Source organism: Thermobia domestica, chromosome 2 (genome assembly GCF_964235325.1).
Source record: "Thermobia domestica chromosome 2, izTheDome1.hap1.1, whole genome shotgun sequence".
Lineage (NCBI taxonomy): Eukaryota > Metazoa > Arthropoda > Insecta > Zygentoma > Lepismatidae > Thermobia > Thermobia domestica.
This window is the reverse complement of record NC_137455.1, coordinates 77149025-77170081: the sequence shown is the minus strand read 5'-3', so window position 1 is coordinate 77170081 and position 21057 is coordinate 77149025. Positions and strand designations below refer to the sequence as shown.

General features: G+C 32.5%; 1 protein-coding gene across 1 annotated transcript in view; it reads left to right on the top strand.

The window, feature by feature from the left end:
- The window catches only part of LOC145672960 (long-chain fatty acid transport protein 4-like), a 93453-nt gene that overhangs the window by 46299 nt on the left and 26097 nt on the right, over nucleotides 1-21057 (top strand). The window contains exons 2-8 of the mRNA XM_081742227.1: nucleotides 3383-3533; nucleotides 6757-6994; nucleotides 7976-8210; nucleotides 11115-11316; nucleotides 13653-13845; nucleotides 19177-19323; nucleotides 19772-19909. Coding sequence (XP_081598353.1) covers nucleotides 3383-3533; nucleotides 6757-6994; nucleotides 7976-8210; nucleotides 11115-11316; nucleotides 13653-13845; nucleotides 19177-19323; nucleotides 19772-19909 — 1304 coding nt within the window. The remainder of the gene's footprint in view (nucleotides 1-3382; nucleotides 3534-6756; nucleotides 6995-7975; nucleotides 8211-11114; nucleotides 11317-13652; nucleotides 13846-19176; nucleotides 19324-19771; nucleotides 19910-21057) is intronic.

Here is a 21057-nt window from a genome sequence, read left to right as displayed (position 1 = left end):
CAAGGTAAAGTAAGGCAACGTAAGAAAAAAATTGTAAAATTCAATTGTGTTTCGAAAACCAATTAGTAAGTCCTAATGTTATTATTACAATTACAAATATCAATACCCACAAGTGCCTTTATATATATATATATATATATATATATATATATATATATATATATATATATATATATATATATATATATATATATATATATATATATATATATATATATATATATATATACTCATCTCAGGTAAGTAAATAGAAACAAATGAAAAAGGAAGAAAAGGGGAGGCCTTGAAAGTAAAACGTAGACAAATTCACCAGTGTTCAGAAGATGCTGTCTACAATGCACTGAGCAGAGCCGAAAATAATAGTTTTATATTAGTTAACCTACATTACAATACAACACATGTGAGGCAGACTCATTGCTACGAGGGGCCAGGCTCCCAAAATTTAGCCGTGCTCCCTAAGTTAAAGACGAGCACAAATTGTTTGATATATTTTATATCAGGTGTATTGGTTTAGAAATATCGTTCATCGATCGGTGATAATTTTCGTTGTTTCGGGGCTCAAATGGAGCAAAGATTGAAGTAATGGGGTACTGTGGGTCACAAAAGGACCAAAACCTAAAAAAAAAAAAGAAGGATTTTTAACCTAATCTGAAGTTATTCATTGAGATTTACACTAGGCATGGTTTGACTCGCAAAAGTTTTTAGCATAAATTCTAAGATGTATTACATCAGAACAGTACAATATTCTAAATTAACTCATTGTACATTTTGTTCAGTTGTCCTTCCGAATCTCACTTGTTTTATACTGAACATGTTAAACATATTTTTGGTGGGAGCATTCATACTAATAAAGAAAATATAGCGTTTTACAACCACTCTTAAAACCATACTTGGATTTATGCTTAGACTAGTGACTATAAGTCATTCTTTCATTTGAAATGGATCCTCCATGTTTATTCCTTCATAAAGGTAATGTTATTAACATTATATTATAACTACTAAAAGTTTATTGGAGAATCTTCAGTTTCAGTTTTCTCCCTTACGGGAGATTTATAAAGGAAGTCAACCAGTCTCAATGATGAGATGAGCATTAGGCACCGAGAGGTTCGGATATCTTGTCTCGAAAATCTCACGGACGATCAGACGGTCATTCAGACCACAACGCACACAAACATTATTCATACATACAAGAAAAATACTAGATTAAACGACACTATGCTTATTTATTAAAATACTATAAAAAAAGAACGTATTAGAAAAACACACAACACTCAACACTGAATATATATACAGATTTTCACTAATAGAATCACACTGCTTTTTCACTACACTATAGCCCTTTATCACTTATATATATATATATATATATATATATATATATATATATATATATATTATATATATATATATATATATATATATATATATATATATATATATATATATATATATATATATATATATGGAAGATTATGATTGGGATTCCACTATAGATAGTTTTCTCACACCGTTAATGCACATGGGGAATTAGCACTATGAGGGTAATATCGGGATGATTCCATGAAGTAGTATGGTTGCTGCTTCAGAAAATCCTTGGAGGTCGACGTTAGTCTTCAGCAATAGTATATAGACAATAACCAAAATGGAATGAGAAAGTTGGAGGGCGCGTTTATAACTAAAGGTACTAGGTATGTGAACCTGGGATTTTACTGATTGGGGCTAACCATAACTAGGTACTTGACTGGCTAATAATGTATGCCCCTTAGCACAACAATATGCTTGATGCCCGATGCAACGTACGTGGTTGCTGCTCACAGTTACGGAGTAAGATTCCTGGAACTCAAAGGTTCGAGATACGAGCTGCGCTGATCGCCTGATCAATGTTGGCAGTTCATTCTCAAAAGCACTCAGGTTAAATCACCTGTATGTACAACATGCAAATAGAATATAAAAAGAATTGACGTTAATTTTAGTCCACTGGCCACGACGCACGAGACATTGCGATAACTTGATTGAGGGAACATTCAGATAACGAACTGGTAAAGGGATGTGACTGGCGTCGTTCTGGCGCTCAGACACCTGGTGTGCTGTAGGTCGCAGTATTTTTATAAATGATTGGAAGATACATTTAATTCAGTTCCAAATAACCATAGAACATACTGTTTACATATTAATAAGTCAGGGAGAAACACTAAGAACCTTCGTCGTTCACTAAAATGTTCTCACCACAAAGCAACATTTTAAATATATATATGAATAAACGATGAAAGACTTCTTTGTCCTATTGCTTGGGAAGAAAAACAGTTCCCATCGCAGAAAGAAGTTATTGCGTCGCAGAATAAAGTATAAATCGAAAAATAATTACTGTCTTTACGAAATATACAGAGTGTCCACAAAAAATATAGTTTAGGTAATTCTCCCCTCGAAAATACGGCATTTTTTCCTTCAGGTTCTTTTTCGATTCTCACTAATACATACCAATGCACATATATTATTTGAGTCTGACTGTAGAATTGACGACAAAGAGACAATGCGCTCTTCGACATTTTATACTATAATAAAAATAAAGCTCTTCAATGGTCTCTCAAAGTCAAGCCCTGAGCTTACGTTTTGGAGATTAGACAAAAACAGGTAACTTTAGCAATATCTTCCATTTTTGTTCTCTGGTATTTAATTTGTAAATGACACGCTACTTCGTTTTGCTTTCCATTGGCTTCCATTCGTTTACAACTTGAAAAAAAAAATGGAAAAATGATCTTGATTGAGATAGCGTTTGGCTATAATATGAATTAGGAAATTAACACTTGTGCGAATTAAGTCACTGTGTTTTTGCCATAAAAATCAAGGTTTACTTTGTGAACTACATAATGCCAACTCTCCGTTTCTTGACTATATTACAGATTTAGCAAAGAAAAAAGTCTAAACCAGCTACCACCTTATGCAATTCGTATATATGTTTTTGTTTTAAGTTATAAAATTTATTTGTGTTTGTTATTTCATGTCCAAAAATACATAGATAATAATTTCCTTCGCTTCCGAAAGTGCGATACAAAAAAGTTAAATTGCGGTGCAAATTTAAGTTGGATTCCTAAATTTACTACTTAAGAAACAAAATCTAAAAGAAGCGCTGATATGTTATAATAATTATATAATGAAAATAATTTTAGTAGGCCTTCAAGAAGATGTGGTTCCTATCAAATAATCCTGGGTATAGACCTGGTCTAGGGGGATATCAGAGGAGCGAACGATGTCATTAGGGGTGCTCGCTCGACCCCTTGCCACCCCTCTAGCGTCGTTACTGGCTGTAATGTCATGGAGATTTCTTTGTTTAAGTTAAACTGAATTGGTGAGATAATCAGAAGTTTCTTCTTTTTTCTTTTAGGTTTCTATGGAGATTCGGAAAAACATATTTAAATATGCTCTTAATGGTAAGAAGTAAATTGACAGCGCCATGGCTGTTTAGCAGAAGAGCAGCGCGCTATCCTAACCAAATTTGCTATTTATTTGAGGATCAAAAATGGACCAATAAAATGGTAAATATCTATATGATAAGATCATATACAGTATACCAATTGCAGATATATTCCACATAATTTTCACGGAGATGTTTTTAATTGAATAAATGTGACTTTTCATATTCCAACTGTGTTTATCTTATTAGACTAACTATGATCAGGGCCGTAAATTGTGGGAGGGCAGGGAGCAACTGCCCCCCAGGGAATCTCCCATCCGTTCGAGGGGGCCCATTTTAAGACAAAATTTTCTTACTCCATATTTGGTACGAACATGAAATTACAAATGAAGCTTCAAACAGGTTTACTACATTACATAAACAAAACAGCACACAAAAGGTAAATAAAACAAAAATGAGTATGGGGCCCATTTTAGTAAACAGCGTCTACTATTAGGGGCCCTATAAATAATATTTATTCGTATGGCTTTGAGATTTGTCAATATTGTCCCGTTAATTAATTTTGTAATGTATGGAACGGGCCCAGGGGCGTAACTAACGGCTCTGCAGACCTTGCCGTGCGGGAAGGCAAACAGGCTCCGGGGGGACCATAAAGAGTAAGAGAAAGATGGAAGGAGGAGGCCCAAGAATTAGAAAAACAACTTTTTCTAGGGGGCCCAAGACGCGTATTAATGCTTACCCCTCCAGAAAAAATCTAAGTTACGGCGCTGACTGTTATTATATTTGGAGTTGTACTAATTTAGGGAAATTTGTACAATTTTGATATAAGTTTAATTGTTATTGTTATAATTTTATATTTCAATATTTAACAATCAATGTTACCCAAACTCGGCTTCTGTCTATACGCAAATACGCGTGTGGATACGCACATTAATTTATTGGAACTATTTTTAAATTACTTAGTAAATGTAGAATAAGTTTTAATATAATTTTCATAAAATATGATTTTTCTTTAAATGAATCACAACACTTTCTACGAGCAGCGAGACATATTGCAAATACTGTTCGTTCGTCTTTATATTGTGTGTAGCACACTTTCTAGTTTGCGAACGACCATTGAAAACTCTAGATATCTGAGAGTCTATTCCACCTGTGCCCTTGGAAACTATGCGAACTATACTTCGGCCCCACCTCTGGCACACACTGGAGGATAAAACCCTCCCTTTGCGTAACGAAAAGAATTGAATGACATGAGCTTTGTTGCCAATTTGTCATTCAGTCGCTTGGTCTTGTCGAGTGAAGATCGTAGGCTACTTAAAGTGGCTAACAAGACAGAGCACAGTGAAGTCCGTGAAATAATTCATTGTGGCAACGCTTACGTATCCAACAATTGAAAGATTTCGGCCGCAGCAACTTGTTCCTCCTCATTTGAGGGAGGTACGCGAAATCACATATTGAAGCAGTGCCAGCAAGGGCACAGTTCAAATAGAAAGGCTCTAGGTGGGGAGCCTATCCATTTGACTACAAGCAATCGCACGGAGAAAGATGTGAGAACAGCCTTTCTAATTCAAGTGTGCCCCTGCTGGCGCTGCTGTCAATGTGTGTTTTCACGTACAGCCGTACCTCACTCGAAAGAGGAGGGACAAGTTGCTGTTGCCGATATTCTTCAATAGTTTGATGCGAACAGGATTGACACATCGAATTATTTCACGAGCTTCACTGCGCGCTGTCTTGTTAGTTATTCTACGTAGCGTATGATCTTCACTCGCCAAGATCAAACAACTGAGTGAGAAATTGGCAACACAGCTAGCTGAGATCATTCAGTTCTTTCCCCAAAGCAAAGGGATGGTTTCCTCCGTAATAGAGCAGCGAGGGTGGGGCCGAAGTATGTTTCACATTTTTCCGAGGACACATTTCAAATAGAAACGCTCTAGCCTCTTGCACATGCGCATTTCAGTAGGCTTTCTGCAGTTAGTATTGCCAAGTATAGGGAGCATATATGCAGTATTGGTGTGAAAGCTAAAATAAGTATTATAATGCACTTACCTCTAATACTTGTGTCATTGTTTAATATCAACTTTGTGATAACAATTTGATTGTGTATTTACCATCACATCATTATCGTGAGATTGTCGTTAACTAAAAGCGTTTGTGCTATGTGTCAGAGAGAAATATCATGATATAAATGTTTATAAATCCCAGATGACCATATTTCACAACGGTTTCCGCTAACGCAAAGCAAACTTTCCAGTAGTCGGCAAAGTTATAGCTTGTTGTATTACGATTCGCAATTTTTGCGAAGACCGTTACGAAATGTGGCCATTTGTTGAAAGACATTCGGGTAGATAGGGAAATTTTAAATATACAAATTGTAATAGAAAATTAAATCATAATAAAGCATAAAGTGTTGTTCCTTGTTTATCTGCTGTGTGTTTATTTAAAAGCTTGCGTAGTTAGTTGATCGAATTGGAGCTTAGAGTCCGTTTCAGCACCGAGACTATATGAGATGTAGACCTACAGTTTAACGTGGAATCCAAACCACATGAGTTCCTGGGGAAAATCAATATAATTATAATTGCTATGTATTATGTAGGAACAGTTATTAATATTCATGCAAACACAACATTTTTGGAAAAGTGACTTACACTTCGTCCACATAATCGTATAAGTGTCAGTTTATCAAGGTATCTTAGTAACAATTGTTATAAAGTCCTTTTCTCATTTCCTTGAATCATATTCTGGTAGAGATTATTTCTCTTTTATAATTGTACATAATTTTTCCACATCATCTTCAAGAGTTTCAGATAAAGTATATAATATTTTTCAATATTAATGGATTTTTTCTATATTAACTGCAGTATAATATAATTTATACTAGCAGTTATTGTTTGAAATTAATTAATGTATCAATCAGTCAAATATTCTATAAACTTCTTCCATAAAGTAATTGCAAATAATTTGTTACTTCATTTGTATTATATTGATAATTTATATTGTTTATATTTAATAGTACAATATAAGAGAAAAATTATTGAAATTTAAAACCTGTAAAAATAAATGTTCAAAATACTTATGGAACTAATCCAACTTTTCCCTCGTAACCATCTTGCATCTTATCAACATTTTCATCTCACACAGTATCGGTAATGAAAAGATATATTAACCTAAAATGAAGAAACTAACAAAAGCACATAAAATGATTTGCATGCAATTGATTGGAATTAGATAATTAGTCATAATAAGCCAAAGGACATTATATTTCATGGTAAAAGAATAACAGTTCAAAGTATTTTGTGTATGATTATATTGATACTGTATGTATAATATAGACACACATATTATAGGTTGAAGATCTCAGCAACAAGATAGCCAATGTATTCCAGGCAGCAGGGTTTCGCAAAGGGCAAGTGGTAGCACTTATAATGGAAAACAGACCTGAGTATGTATGTATATGGATAGGACTTGCCAAGATAGGAGTAACTACAGCACTCGTAAATACAAATTTAAGACAGCTTTCTTTGCTTCATAGCATCAAAGTGGCAGATTGCAGCGCTGTAATTTTCAGTGAAGAATTTTCTTCAGGTACCTATGATTTTTTTCTTATTAAATCTTCCATTTTAACTCAACAGGACACAAGCGCACACACACTTAGTAAGTAAATAATATAGAACTTTTTCATAGATATCATCACAGACATTTTTAACTTTGTATATTCTAGTTTTCACTTCATCAGAATAAAATGAAATGAAATCTTTGAGTTTTACGTCCCATGGTTATGGCGATTAGGCTAAAGGAGACGATGATGATGAGTAATGAATGAAGTGGTGGAATGAAGAAAGTGGGAGGAAATGTGAGAACCCCGAGGAAACCCACGCTCACGGTGTTTGTCCACCACAAAGTTTACTTGGCGGGTACTGGGTTCAAACCCGGAACCCCAAGCACCAGAGGTGAATGCTCTACCACTGAGCCACCGCGGCCCCCTTCACTCCATCAGAGCTTCAAATCATTATTATAAACGACAAATGTACTTTCTTGACTTGTAAAACAAAATAGTGTGTGTTTAGGGATGTTCCTGAATAAAGAGTTAATACTATTGTTTGTTTACGTATTTTAAGTTCTAAAACTATGACCAATAAAAAAATAAATAAATGAAGATTTTAAAAATGAGTTTTTAATTGCATAATAATAAAATGCATAGCTTTATTAAGTTTATAAAAATGAATTTCAATATAATTACTGCATACGGAGACTTCTCAAAAAACTGGTATATATATATTTGAGGTACGTATCTTATATAATTTATATATTTGAATTCTAAGAAATATAGAATCATTCAAATGTCTCATTGAAAGGACAAATGTTACAAAAGCAATACAACTAGTTCGTAATCATCAAATTATCCTTCGAGAATGTCGTAAAATAATTACTGTAGTTGTAAAGTTCTTCCGCGTAATTGTTTCTATAATCTGTGTTCTGATTTTATAATAATTCTCTGCTTCAATACCAAATACAATTCTGCTGTAAGATAAATCTGTAATATTTATGGTAATATTATTTTATCAGCTGTGAAAGATGTAGCAGACTCCCTCAATCCTGGAATTATTTTGTATCAGTTTGATGGTCTGTCGGAATGGAAAAGTGAAAATCATGAGATCCGGTTTCTGGAACAACTTTTGCCTTCTGCCTCGATTCTTCCCCCTAAACTTCAAGAGAAATCACATGTTCGTGATAAACTCCTTTATATATATACTTCAGGAACAACAGGCCTACCCAAAGCTGCTGTTATTCCCAATACAAGGTAAGAGGAAGTTTTATTTATATGAACTACAAACTTTGTAATGAAAAATTAAATAATTACTTAAGGTAATACTCGGAAAATATTTATTAATAAACGTTATAGAAACATTTCACATAAATTAATAAAAAGTACTTCCCTTTGTATTTTGTTGAAAATTTGAGTTTATATAATTTCGATTATCTCTGGAATCTTTGTCACTAATAATTTTCCTAATTACATTGACTTTCGTACATAATGATCTTAGAAAGAAATGATACTAGAAGATTTGAAGAGAACTGAATTAGCTGAAAAAAAAATTGGTGTATACTACAATTGTTGTTTTGGGCGGTTCAGTATCTTTCAAATATCTAGGATCACTTCATATGCAGTGAAGTCAATGTATCTTAGGAATGTTGTTATTGACAAAGATACAAGGAAGGATCGAAATCATATAAACTCAAATTTTCAACAGGATACAAAGATCGGTACTTTTTATTCATATTTGGGGACTTCTTTTCTTTCTTCTACCGAGTGTTCACGAAAAACATCTAGAAGTAATTGGGATCACATGGAAAAGATTCATAATACCATAAACTGAAGCATATATTGTGAATCCTCCTCTTAAGAAAGTACATAAAGTAATAATTATAGTTTTTGTAGTCTAATATGATAGGCTTATAACATTCCACATATAGATTTTCTGGTAAACACTACATCAGTGAATAGTAAATATTATTACCTATATGGAGCTCAAACAATAATCAGGAAAATATTGTTTACATAAATAAGCAAATAATATAAATATTGTAGAAAAATATCCCTTGATGCACCACACAGATAAAAATATTTGTTCTTTAATATAATTTAGTGTGTTAATATGCATACACTGATGAAGATAAATGAAATTTAAAATAGATAAAAGATGCACACTATTTTTTCTGCTTGCACATTATTCCAATGGATACAATCGAACCCAGGTCTCTAATTTTCCTTTTGTAATTGAAAATCATTCAATTCATACCTTTACTGCTTTTCAAGTTTTCGTTTTACACTTTACAGAATTTAATTTTCGTGAAACAGAAACCTTCCTTCAAATTGCAAAGAGCAAAGTGAAAAGTTGCCGAATTTAATAGTGGAATAGGCTCATGAAAGGAATTGATGTGAAAACAAATCAGATATATTCTTTATTTATTATTTAAACTTCACCAAGTTTGTTCTACATTACAAAATTAACTATAATGGGAAAAATCCATACAAATTTTTAACAAAGAGTGTTTTTGAACTTTGTAGCAGTAGTACCATGTTCGGAAGCGTTCTTGAGCAAACTACTGTATTCACAACTTACAATTCTCGTAGTCGCCGGGACATGAAACAACTTAATTTAATTTTTAGTTTTCTTTTAATCAAAAAGACAGAAGTTAAAAGCGCTCACTAATACCATTCTCGCCTTTCACTCTTTTTCCAAGTAGTTTAAATATCAAAGAACTGATCGACACTTCAGAGATATTCTAATGGGGCGATTATCCCAATCTTCTATCATATATGTCAGAATTCCTAATATTGAGTATTTGTGTTTGTGCTGAATAACATTTTCAATATTAAGGGTATTATTTTATTTCATATTACAGTGAAACCTGTCAACTTGGCCACCTCTCTAAGTTGGCCACCTGCTTATCTTGGCCTAGTTCGTGTTGAACCTGCATTTTCCCATAAGACATTCGTTACTTACTACTCTATAAGTTGGCCACCTGTCTATCTTGGAAGTTGGCCACACTGAAGCAATGTTTATCCTATGATGTTAATGATAAATTTACCTGCGCATCTTGCCCATGCAAAATACAGTTTTGTTATTTTTCTTAACTCTTTCGTATTCCTATATGAGAGGCAGATGTTCTGTATTTGTGACTGGAGAAAAGAAGCAAGGATTCCCGCGATTTGCTCTTGGAGGTCAATGGCCAGAAGACTACCCTAATAAAGGGGTGGTGAAGGAAGACGTGAATAAGAAAAAGCACGTACAGGAACAAAGGAAATGGTTGTACGTATTTGTTTACCCTGTCTGTTTTGTTAAAACCATTAGCTATATCAGCTTCTCTCATCAGTGGGTAGCTTTAGTAATTCCGGAAAATTCTCAAACCATCTCAATTGTCAACTATTGGCACCTATCAGTTTGTCAAAAGATAGCGGAGTTTTTGAGATATGAATTCCCTCAAGATTTTCTCAAAACATCTTTTGCTCCGAGGGAAACACTTCTAGCTCATTAACAAGAGGTAGTTAACTACAATATTAGAATGTGCATATCTGTCAAAAAGAATAAAACAAATAAGTCTAGAATGAACCACCATTCAGCAACGACTGAAAAAAAGTCATATAAATTGCATATGAATTTCTCAATTTATAACTTAGCTTTTCTTGTTTTCAATCTGAATAACTCAGTGTGCTATAATATCAATTTCAATAAACTGCGTACATACGCTTCTATTTCATGGTGGTTTGTGTTGTTGTGTTTTCAATCCGAATAATCCAATGTACCAGAATAGTTTTCAGGAAGAGTAAGGTATGCACATATATTAAACATACTATAGTAATGTTTTCTAGTACTGTATATTTTTATGATTACTCTATATGCATTATTTATAAGTAGCTGTCGTGCCACTGCTTATTAAAATTTTACAATCAAGTAGTACTAGAAATCCTATTCTAAAATTACACCAATCACACTTTTTTTTCTGTAAGTTGGCCACCTGTCTAAGTTAGCCACTTTTCGATGGAACCGATGGTGGCCAACATAGACAGGTTTCACTGTATTATTGAGATAAATATGAAATATCAATAGTAACATAATTTCCAGTTATTAAAGAAAACTATCTGTTTTTAAAGCATTGAGAATAAAAGCATCATTATTGGGAACGAAATCATTTCCTTTAGGTTCCTGATGATAGCAATGGCCACTCGTTATATGACAGGAATAAGGAAAGATGATGTTGTGTATAATGCACTTCCTTTGTATCACTCAGCTGGTGGGCTCTTGGCCATTTCCCTAGCACTCTTATTCGGAATTCCAGTGGCCATTCGATGGAAATTTTCTGCTTCAAATTTCTTTACAGACTGCATAAAATACAACTGCACGGTATGTTATATTTTCAGTTTCGGTAGTATAATTTGATTTGGGATTATATTTTAAATTTTCTTAAGGATGTGAATTTTTAAAAACATTACATCACATCTTGAATACTATCCTAGGAATTGTAATAACCTCATCACCTATTATAATTAAGTTTGGTTGAATATTATAATTATTGTGTATGAATATTATACTTAAGTTTAGTTGAATATAGAAACGACATTAGTTTCTTTTCTGTCAACATGAAGAATACATGGAATGAAACTCAATATGCACGAATACTAGGTGCAAGATTGAAACTTATTCAGAAATCAAATTCCTTAAGAGGCCTCATCCCGGCAAAATTAAAAAATCGCTAATTTTACAGTAATTATGTGACATCTTAAAATAGATAAAAGGTAACTGAAATGTGGAACAAAAGCGCCTAGACAATATTATTTTGCGTGAGATACCGTTATCACAAGTCACCTAGTGGCTTTCCGTTTTCAGCCGTTTAGAAACGCGAAAATAAATGCCGATTTTCAAAATGGCTCGAAATCGAAAGCAGATAAGTGAGTCGTGATAACGGTATCTCATGTAAAATGATACTGTCCAGGGCGCTCTTGTTCCACATTTCGATTATCTTTTATCTATTTGAAGATATCACATAATTACAGTAAAATTAGCGTATTTTAATTTCGCCGGGATGAAGCCTCTTAACATATACATGAGAAAAGATAAGCTTAGAACTATGCTAGAGGACTATATGAAAATATAATTCCAAACCATTTTTAATAGTTGTAACACGTAATTGCAATTCTGTAATTACTAGAATATATTTTTGTAATTTTTATTTAAGCTAATAACCCAATTAAAAGTTTCTATATTATTTTTCAACGTTGTTAGCTGTATATGTTTTCTCTATTGTAGAACTTTTCCGATTTCATTTTTTGAATTATTATTATTATTATTATTATTATTATTATTATTATTATTATTATTATTATTAGTAGTAGTAGTAGTAGTAGTAGTAGTAGTAGTAGTAGTAGTAGTAGTAGTAGTAGTAGTAGTAGTAGTGGTAGTAGTAGTATTGGCAAATTAGCTACACACTGCTTTGACAATCTTTGTTGTTATTGTGAAGTTCATTGATTTTTAAAATCCTGCAATGGTTTGAAAAGCAATAAGTGAATCTTCGACTTTGTACAATATTCTGTAGTTAGTAAATATCTTAGAATATAGGTACTAACCTAAAAAGTTTTTAATTTCCTTTAACTCGGTTGAATGATGTCTGGATGTATTATTGATAGCTCAATACGATTTAAGTGACAATGATGTCTTAACTGAAAACTAAGCATCGTGGCATGAAGACCTGAAGTGCTTAAGCCAATCAGATCCTCAGAATTTGCGTCAGCAAGTTTATAATTTTAGACACAATTGACTCTTAATATAGAGCCCGGCAGAAAAATGTATACACTCTTTGTCAGCCTGTATTAGGATACTGGCATTAACAATTGTTCTGAAATTTAAGTATGTTTTAGTATTGTTTTTCGCCCAATACATGTCAGTATTTGGCGTTGTCAATTGTTTTCAGTTAAAATTATGTTGTAGTACGGTTTTTCGCTTAACAGATGTCGGTACTGTCAGCATGGTTAGTGAGATAAGAAAATGGCAGGAGCACGCTTGACGCTCGAGCAGCTTAAGCACATTTTGAAGTGTATTATCAGGTTTAGGAATGCCATCGAAATGCAGCGTCAGTGGAGAGAGGCGTTTGGTACTGAACCACCAACCCGCCTAACAATCAAACGCATTGTTGACAAGTTTGAGGCACATGGGGATTTCAGAAGCAAGTGCATCGGTCTCCATTGACCGCTGTAACTGCAGCGACTGCTCGTCGTTCGGTTACGTGTTTGGCTGTCAAAGGCAAACATTTTCAACATCTAATGTATATATGCGCTTACTTCAAGGTTTGTAACACATGTTTGAACAATAATTAAATGTAATTAAGAAATATGATGTATAGTTTTTTTTTTTAATGATTAATGAAAACAGTATATACATTTTTCTGACGGACTCTGCATTAAGCTACCAGCAATATCTTCATCTACCAACAAAATGCTTATAACTGAGAAGTTACTGGATAAATAATTTCTTCGTTGTATTGCACTCTCAGGAATGTTTTATTTCTGCTCTTGTTTAAACTGAACGACTATTTAAACAAGATTTGGATTGTCAATTAGGAACTTTAAATTGATACGAACATCGTGGTACTTGGCCAAAAAAAGAAACTAATCTTGAAAATTAATAATATATTCATATCATATACATCTTGACCCATACTAGATAAACAGCTTACTTCATTATAGGTGGCATTTTATATAGGTGAAATGTGTCGCTATGTTGTTGGAGTACCACCACGTCCAGAAGACACTAAACATAAAGTGCGTTTACTGTTTGGCAGCGGTTTGAAAGCTCAAATCTGGAGACAGATGCTCGACCGATTTAACGTGTCAGACGTTTGTGAAATTTATGGGTCTACTGAAGGAAACGCAAATTTAAGTACGTATTAAATCCATAATTGAGTGTTCAAAGAAACTTCACGCTTATTTCCCTATCTGTAAATTTGCATGCTTGGTATTAGGCACTAAAACACAATTAAGGTAGTGCTAATATTATTTAGGCACTTGAATGGAAAGTTAAATTGTGAAAAACTACTAGGGAAAATGTGCAATTAATATTTTCTCTGCATTGTCTATAATGGCATAGGTTGTATACATACTGTATTGTAACTTGGATAAGAGAACCAATTATAGTAGTGTATTTGTTTCTGCTTTAGAAAAATTTTGTTTCTGGTACAATTTATGTAAGGGTTAATAAAAATATAGACATTTAGTTTGGATATGGAAATGCCGTATAAAGAGTACGTAGTATTTTTCGGGACTTACTCTAATGTTGACCTTTTAAAAGTAAAACAACTGTTATATTTTTATAAGTTTCATTTTTAAATAGAAACCTCAAATTCTTCATATTTTATTTAAATTATAATTGTATACAGTAGATTTTAGATAAAATATAGTCTATTTTAATTAATATTTATAGAATAAAATTACAATATCTGTTTACTTAGATTCAGTTGAAGCGATTTGCATAAGGGTTAAAACATTTTCATTTATTCAACGTGAAAAGCTTGTAACTTTTTGAAATCACTTTAACTTAGCTTTTCTTCTAGTAGTCTTCTTAACCTAATCTTTTATATATTTAGGTGATAATATAATATCCTTCGACGTTTAGTACATTTATTTATCACAAAATTATTGCTTTTTAAATATTTGTGCCAGAAACTTCCTTTATTCATAGTTCCTAAACAAAGTATTCTTCAGTTTTACGTTTAATAAAAGATTATATATACATAACTAACTAACTAACTCTATGGCCTATGGAACCCGGAGGTTCAGTGCCGCGTTCACAAAACCTCTCCACTGACTTCTATCCTTAGCTGATTGCATCCAGTTTCTACTTTGTATTCCTATCTCTGCGAGATCCATCTTAATATTGTCCTCCCATCTGCGCCTAGGTCTTCCTAATGGTCGTTTTCCTATGGGTCTAGCAGTCAAGACTTTGAAAGTGTTTCTACTTTCTTCCATTCTAGCTACATGACCTGCCCACCTAAGCCTCCTAGACTTGACGACCCTAACAATGTTGGGTAAACCGTATAAACTATGTAGTTCCTCGTTATGAAGCTTTCGCCATTCCCCATTCTCGTTCCTCTTGGGTTCGAATATTCTTCTCAGGATCCTGTTCTCAAATACTTTCAGTCTATGTTCTTCCCTCAGAGTAAGCGACCATGTTTCGCAACCATACAGAACAACAGGTATGATTATCGTTTTATATATTTTAAGCTTCAAATTCCTCGACAGAATTCGCGACGATAAGAGATTTTGAACCGAATAGTAACACGAATTCCCTGCTTTTAGTTGACATTTAATTTCTTCGTGAATATGATTTTCGTCTGTTAATATTGATCCTAAATATTTGAAAGTATCCACTTTATCAAAAGCATTATTTAATATTTTAACGCCTCCACAATTTGCCGTATTACGGTCCCGACGCACTTCCATGTATTTAGTTTTCTCTGCACATACACATAGACAGATAGATAGATATAGATATAGATAGATAGAAAGATATAGACATAAGTAATAAAAATATATGCGGATCTTATTTCTCTCGAACATGTAAAGGTAGACATACATAATGCAAAGTGTATACTTAACCATACATAAACCCATAAGAAAGCCTTGATGAAATCAAGTTCTATCTGAAGACAATGTCGAAAGTGACCATGTGTAACCATTCAAGTCTTCGAAAGCTATCCCACACGTAAGGCATCTGTTTTTATGCCATATAAAGATTTTTCCATTATTGGTGTTTATGTTCATACCCACCGTCGCTGACACGTCTGGTTCCTATGGCGCCCTCTGCTGCTCTCTGTCCTGACTCGGTTAGACAGAATTCTTTCTTTTTAGTGGCCACCTAGCACAAGTTCGTTATTGGTTTTTGTACTGTAGTTTTCATTCCATACGTTCGGGTCCACATTTTCTTAACTATGATATTTATAGTTTTAAATTTACAGTGTGATTTCATTTACAGGATTTTAAAAAGTATTTTAAAACGTTTAGTTTATAATATTTCATTTTCAGTCCAATAATAATAATAATAATTTATGTCAATATTTATAATAACTTGTTAGTGTTTAAAAAAGAGGCAGAAACTCAATAAAGTACTATATATAGCACAGAACAGATTGAATAAAGATATAAAAGAGAAAGCTATTATACATCAAGCGCATGAAAATTAATACGATCTATCTGGATAACATACAGTAGAATTCTAAAACATATAGTTACCTAAATAATACATAAAATAAAAAATATACAGATAACTGATGTGGCACGCACTGAGATTAGTTACCATGTATAATTAGCAAAAACTAAGATATACTGCATTTAGTAAACTCCTTTATATATTATTTAAACTTTCAAATAACACATACTTTTATTATTGAAATATTGAACATTGAAATATTTATCAATAAGATGGATAAAATTTTGGCGTATTTTCATGTTAAAAAATACTTTTCAATTATTGTAGGTGATTTGAATGTAAATTTTCTAAGTGAAAAACTCAATGAAAGCTTTGACTCTTTACTTCAAACATACAACTTAAATCCCACAATTAAATTACCTACAAGAATAACAAAAAACTCAGTATCTAACATTGACCAGATTTTAGTAAATCCATTAGTCATGAATTATGATTCAGAAGTTATAAGTACAGGTTTTTCAGATCATGAAGCACAAATTGTAAAAGTAAACATTTTAAATCAAACACCTGCAACTATAGAGAAACCCAATGAAACACCTATAATAACGAGATGTTTTAGTTCAAATAACATTAGTTATTTTGTTTATTTGCTTAGCTTGGAGACGTGGGATGATATTTATGAACTAACCGACGTGAATGACGTATATGAGAAAATATATGATACTGTAAAACATAGTTTTGAAGTAGCATTTCCAATAAAAAAACAATTTTAGTAAAATAAACAAGAAAAAAATAAAATGGATTACACCTAAAATATTAAAAGCAAACATGGTAAACATACAACTAAATAAAACTAGGAAGCGTTACCCTACCGGGATGAATGAATTAATTTACAGACAACACAAAACTAGTTATAAAAAATTGTTGAAGACAGCGAAACAAAATTATAACAGTAGGAAAATTCTTCAGTCACACAATAAAACAAAGGCAATGTGGAAGATAATTAAAGAAGAGCTCAACATGCAAACACGTAGTACCCATATAAATAGCATAATTTATGAGGGCGTGAACATGACAAATCCAAAGGACATAGCAACCTCTTTTAATAAATATTTCACACATGTAGGGCAAACTCTTATTAAAAACAAAGAAACTAGTAAAACTAACTTATCGGAACTTAAAATTAAAAAATGTGATAAATCTATATTCTTGAAACCAGTAACAGAGAGTGAAATAATCATCATAATAAGACAAATGAAAAATTCGAATTCGGCTGGGTCGGATGAATTATCTAACAATTTAGTAAAAAGTTGTTACAAATATTTAGTTAAACCATTATGTTATCTCTCAAATATTTCAATCGCCACAGGAACCTTTCCTGATAAACTAAAGATTGCTAAAGTTAAACCTTTGCACAACACAAAACTAGTTGGTGTGAACTCAATGAAATAGAAAACTATAGACCGATATCATTGCTACCCATTATAGGCAAAATTCTGAAAAAAATAATGTTCAATCGGGTTATGGATTTCATTAATAAATATTCTATTATATCCAACACACAACATGGTTTCTTGAAAGGTAAATATACTGAGACAGCAATTTTTCATTTTCTAGAAAACTGCAGAAAGTTACTGGATGAGAAAAAATTATCTATAGGAATATTTTTAGATCTAACAAAAGCCTTCGATTTAGTAAATCATCATATATTGCTAGAAAAACTTAGTTGCTATGGTATTAGAGGCTTAGCAAATAAATGGTTTGAATCATACCTTAAAGATCGGAAACAAGTAACTGAAATCACAGGAATAGTTAAAAATAAAATTCAAAAATGTGTGTCAAGTGAAGAAATTATTAATCGTGAAGTACCACAAGGATCAATTCTAGGACCACTTCTCTTTCTTCTTTATATAAATGATCTTTCTGAAAGTATTAATAGTTCATGTGTGACTTTATATGCAGATGATACAAACATAATAGTTAGTGGGAAAGATGAATGCGAATTAGCTTCAAACTACCAAACGGCAATGAACCAACTTTCAAGTTGGATGAATAAAAATGACCTAATCATTAATGTAAATAAAACATGTGCCTTAAATTTTAACAATGGTAAAAGTAATCAAGTCAATGCAATAATAAAAATAAATAATAAAACAGTTAAATATGTAGAAACTGCTACCTTTTTCGGAGTTAAAATATCTAATAATTTCAACTGGGAACCACATATAGAACATGTAAGAAGTAAGCTAAGCAAACTATGCTATGCAATTAGATGTGTAAGAGATAAGATTAATGTAAAAACAGCTAAGTGTATATATTTCTCAAATTTTCGTTCTACAATAAAATATGGCTTGATGTTCTGGGGAAATGCACCTAAAAGTATTGCTATCTTTAGGCTACAGAAGAAAGTAGTAAGAATACTTGCAGAAGTAAAATGGAACTCTTCTTGCAGAAATATTTTTAAGGTACTTGGAATAATGACTCTTCCCTCAATGTATTTGTTCGAAATATTAATGTATTTGAAAAAACATAGTAGTGAATTTATTGTTAACAAAGACATTCACAGTTATAACACAAGAAGTAAAGACGACATTCACTTGCATGCACATAGGACAAATATATACAATAAATCAGTTACGCACAAAGGTACTCTATTATACAATCTACTTCCATCATGCATAAAAAGTCAGGTCTCTGTCAATAGCTTTAGATCCAAACTTAAAAGGTACTTGATAGAACATTGCTTTTACTCGGTTGAAGAATATGTAGAAAATAATTCGTATACGTAAAATTAAATGTATAGTAAGTAAATTAGTGAAACCATAAGAATCTATATGTAATAATAGTATGTATGTTTATGTATACTGGTATATATATAAATGACATGTCCAATTTCGTTGTATGACGATGAACGGATGCAATAAATTATGATTATGATTATTATTATTATTATTATATTTAATAATAATAATAATAATAATAGAAAATATATCTTTTATCAATTACTCTTAACTTCAAGCAAGAAAAGTTACTATTATGATAATTAAATATTATGTATTTGTGTAGTTAACTTCGATAACACAATTGGTGCAGTTGGTTTTCTTCCATTATGTCTACCCAGTTTCCTTTATCCTACTGACTTGATAAAAATTGATGAAGATACTGGAGAGCCAATCAGAAACAAGGACGGCCTTTGTGTACGTTGCAAAGGGGGTAAGTAGAAATTTGTTGAAGTTTCGTACATTAAAAAAAATACAGATATCGCATTGCAAATACAACATTTTATTTATTACTGTCCGTCAATTTATTTCTTGATCTAGCTATTGAATTGAGAAAATTTCTAGTGTATTTGTGGTAGTAGCAGCTGACTACCGAACTAGTAGTACAAATGAATGTTGGAAGATTACACATTGCAGAACTAATTCCAGATGACTTATGAATAAGGATTTTTAAGGAATTGTATACGTATGAGACTGTTTAACATCACATATTATATTTTTAATTATGTAGAATTTTTCAAACTTTTCTAAAATAACGAAAGATATTTTTAAGTTCGTTGTCGTTTAGATAAATTAAACTCGTCGGCAAGAATATAAGCAGAAGCTAATAGTGAAGTAATCTTGTAACTATAAGAAACTATATTACGCTTCCTTTTGTTCAGGTGAAACTGGTATGATGGTTGGAAAGATAGTGAAGGGAAAATTGACCCAGGAATTCAGTGGTTACGTTGATCCAGAAGCAACGAAAAAGAAAGTTCTTCGAGATGTCTTTTCTAAGGGAGATTTTGCCTTTGCAACAGGTAAGAAAACAAACAAAAACAGAAAAGTAATAATTTAAGGGGCTGTGACATAAACAATATTTAGCAGTAGTTTTGTTAAGCTAAATAAGGGATAATTATTCCTGATATCGAGGCCAAATCTCGAGTTTGGTTGGTAGGTAAGAATATCATTATCCATTTCGGGTTGCCTTAAATATTTCATGGAGTTGAGTTGAAAATAATTAAAGAGTTTGTATTTATTGCGATTTGTATTGGTAGTTGAACCATGATGTGGTTTACAACACAAACATATTGTAGAGTAGTTACGAATTTGTGTAGAGTCTAGATGAAGTGGCCCAATTTAATGGTATACTACTTCACAATCTGAGTATTTTGTGGATAACAGTTGCACTAATTTATGTGTTACTACTCACATTGAGAATAAGTCAGCAACAGGTTTATAAATTGAAACATAGAATAGAATAGATCCCCAACTACGATCTGTACAATATACTATCACATTAAGCATGTATCATCATATCTATATAATCTTCATTGGTATTGTTGAAGGAAGAAAGTATCTCAACACTCTTTACATAATATCCCATTTATTGTAGTTTGAGCCATTTGACATCGAGACGTAATATATCATGCTGCTTGCAAAAGTTTTAGAAATTGTGCTTAGCATCTGATCTTTCTACTTATAAGCAGGTATTAACTTTGCTTGATGTTATTCGGCCCAAAAGCAAATACTGAAGTTCAAAATCTCACTTGACCAGATGCTCCAACTACCAACTCTTCGCACAACTCAAGCAAATTTTACAAGATCAGTATGGTGCTAAAGAGTCAATCCATACCAAGTGGTCCAGAGGTGGTTGCTCGACCATCTCCGAAAATTATAAAAATTTGAGTGTGATGGACCTTATATATGAGAAGATCAATAACATCATTCACATTGTCGTATGTATAAGTGTTCCTGAATAGCGGTCATCATTGTTGTTGGTGGAGTGCCAATTTTAGTATTTGCAAGCGTTTACGAAAATTACAGTTGCTCAGGACGTACGAATCAGACGAACACCAAACAAAAACGAATGTTTACAGGATAGACTTATAACCGCCACCAGGTTATAGAAGTATTTTTTGTGGACGCCCTGTATATTTCGTGAAGACAGTGATTATTATTTTTGATT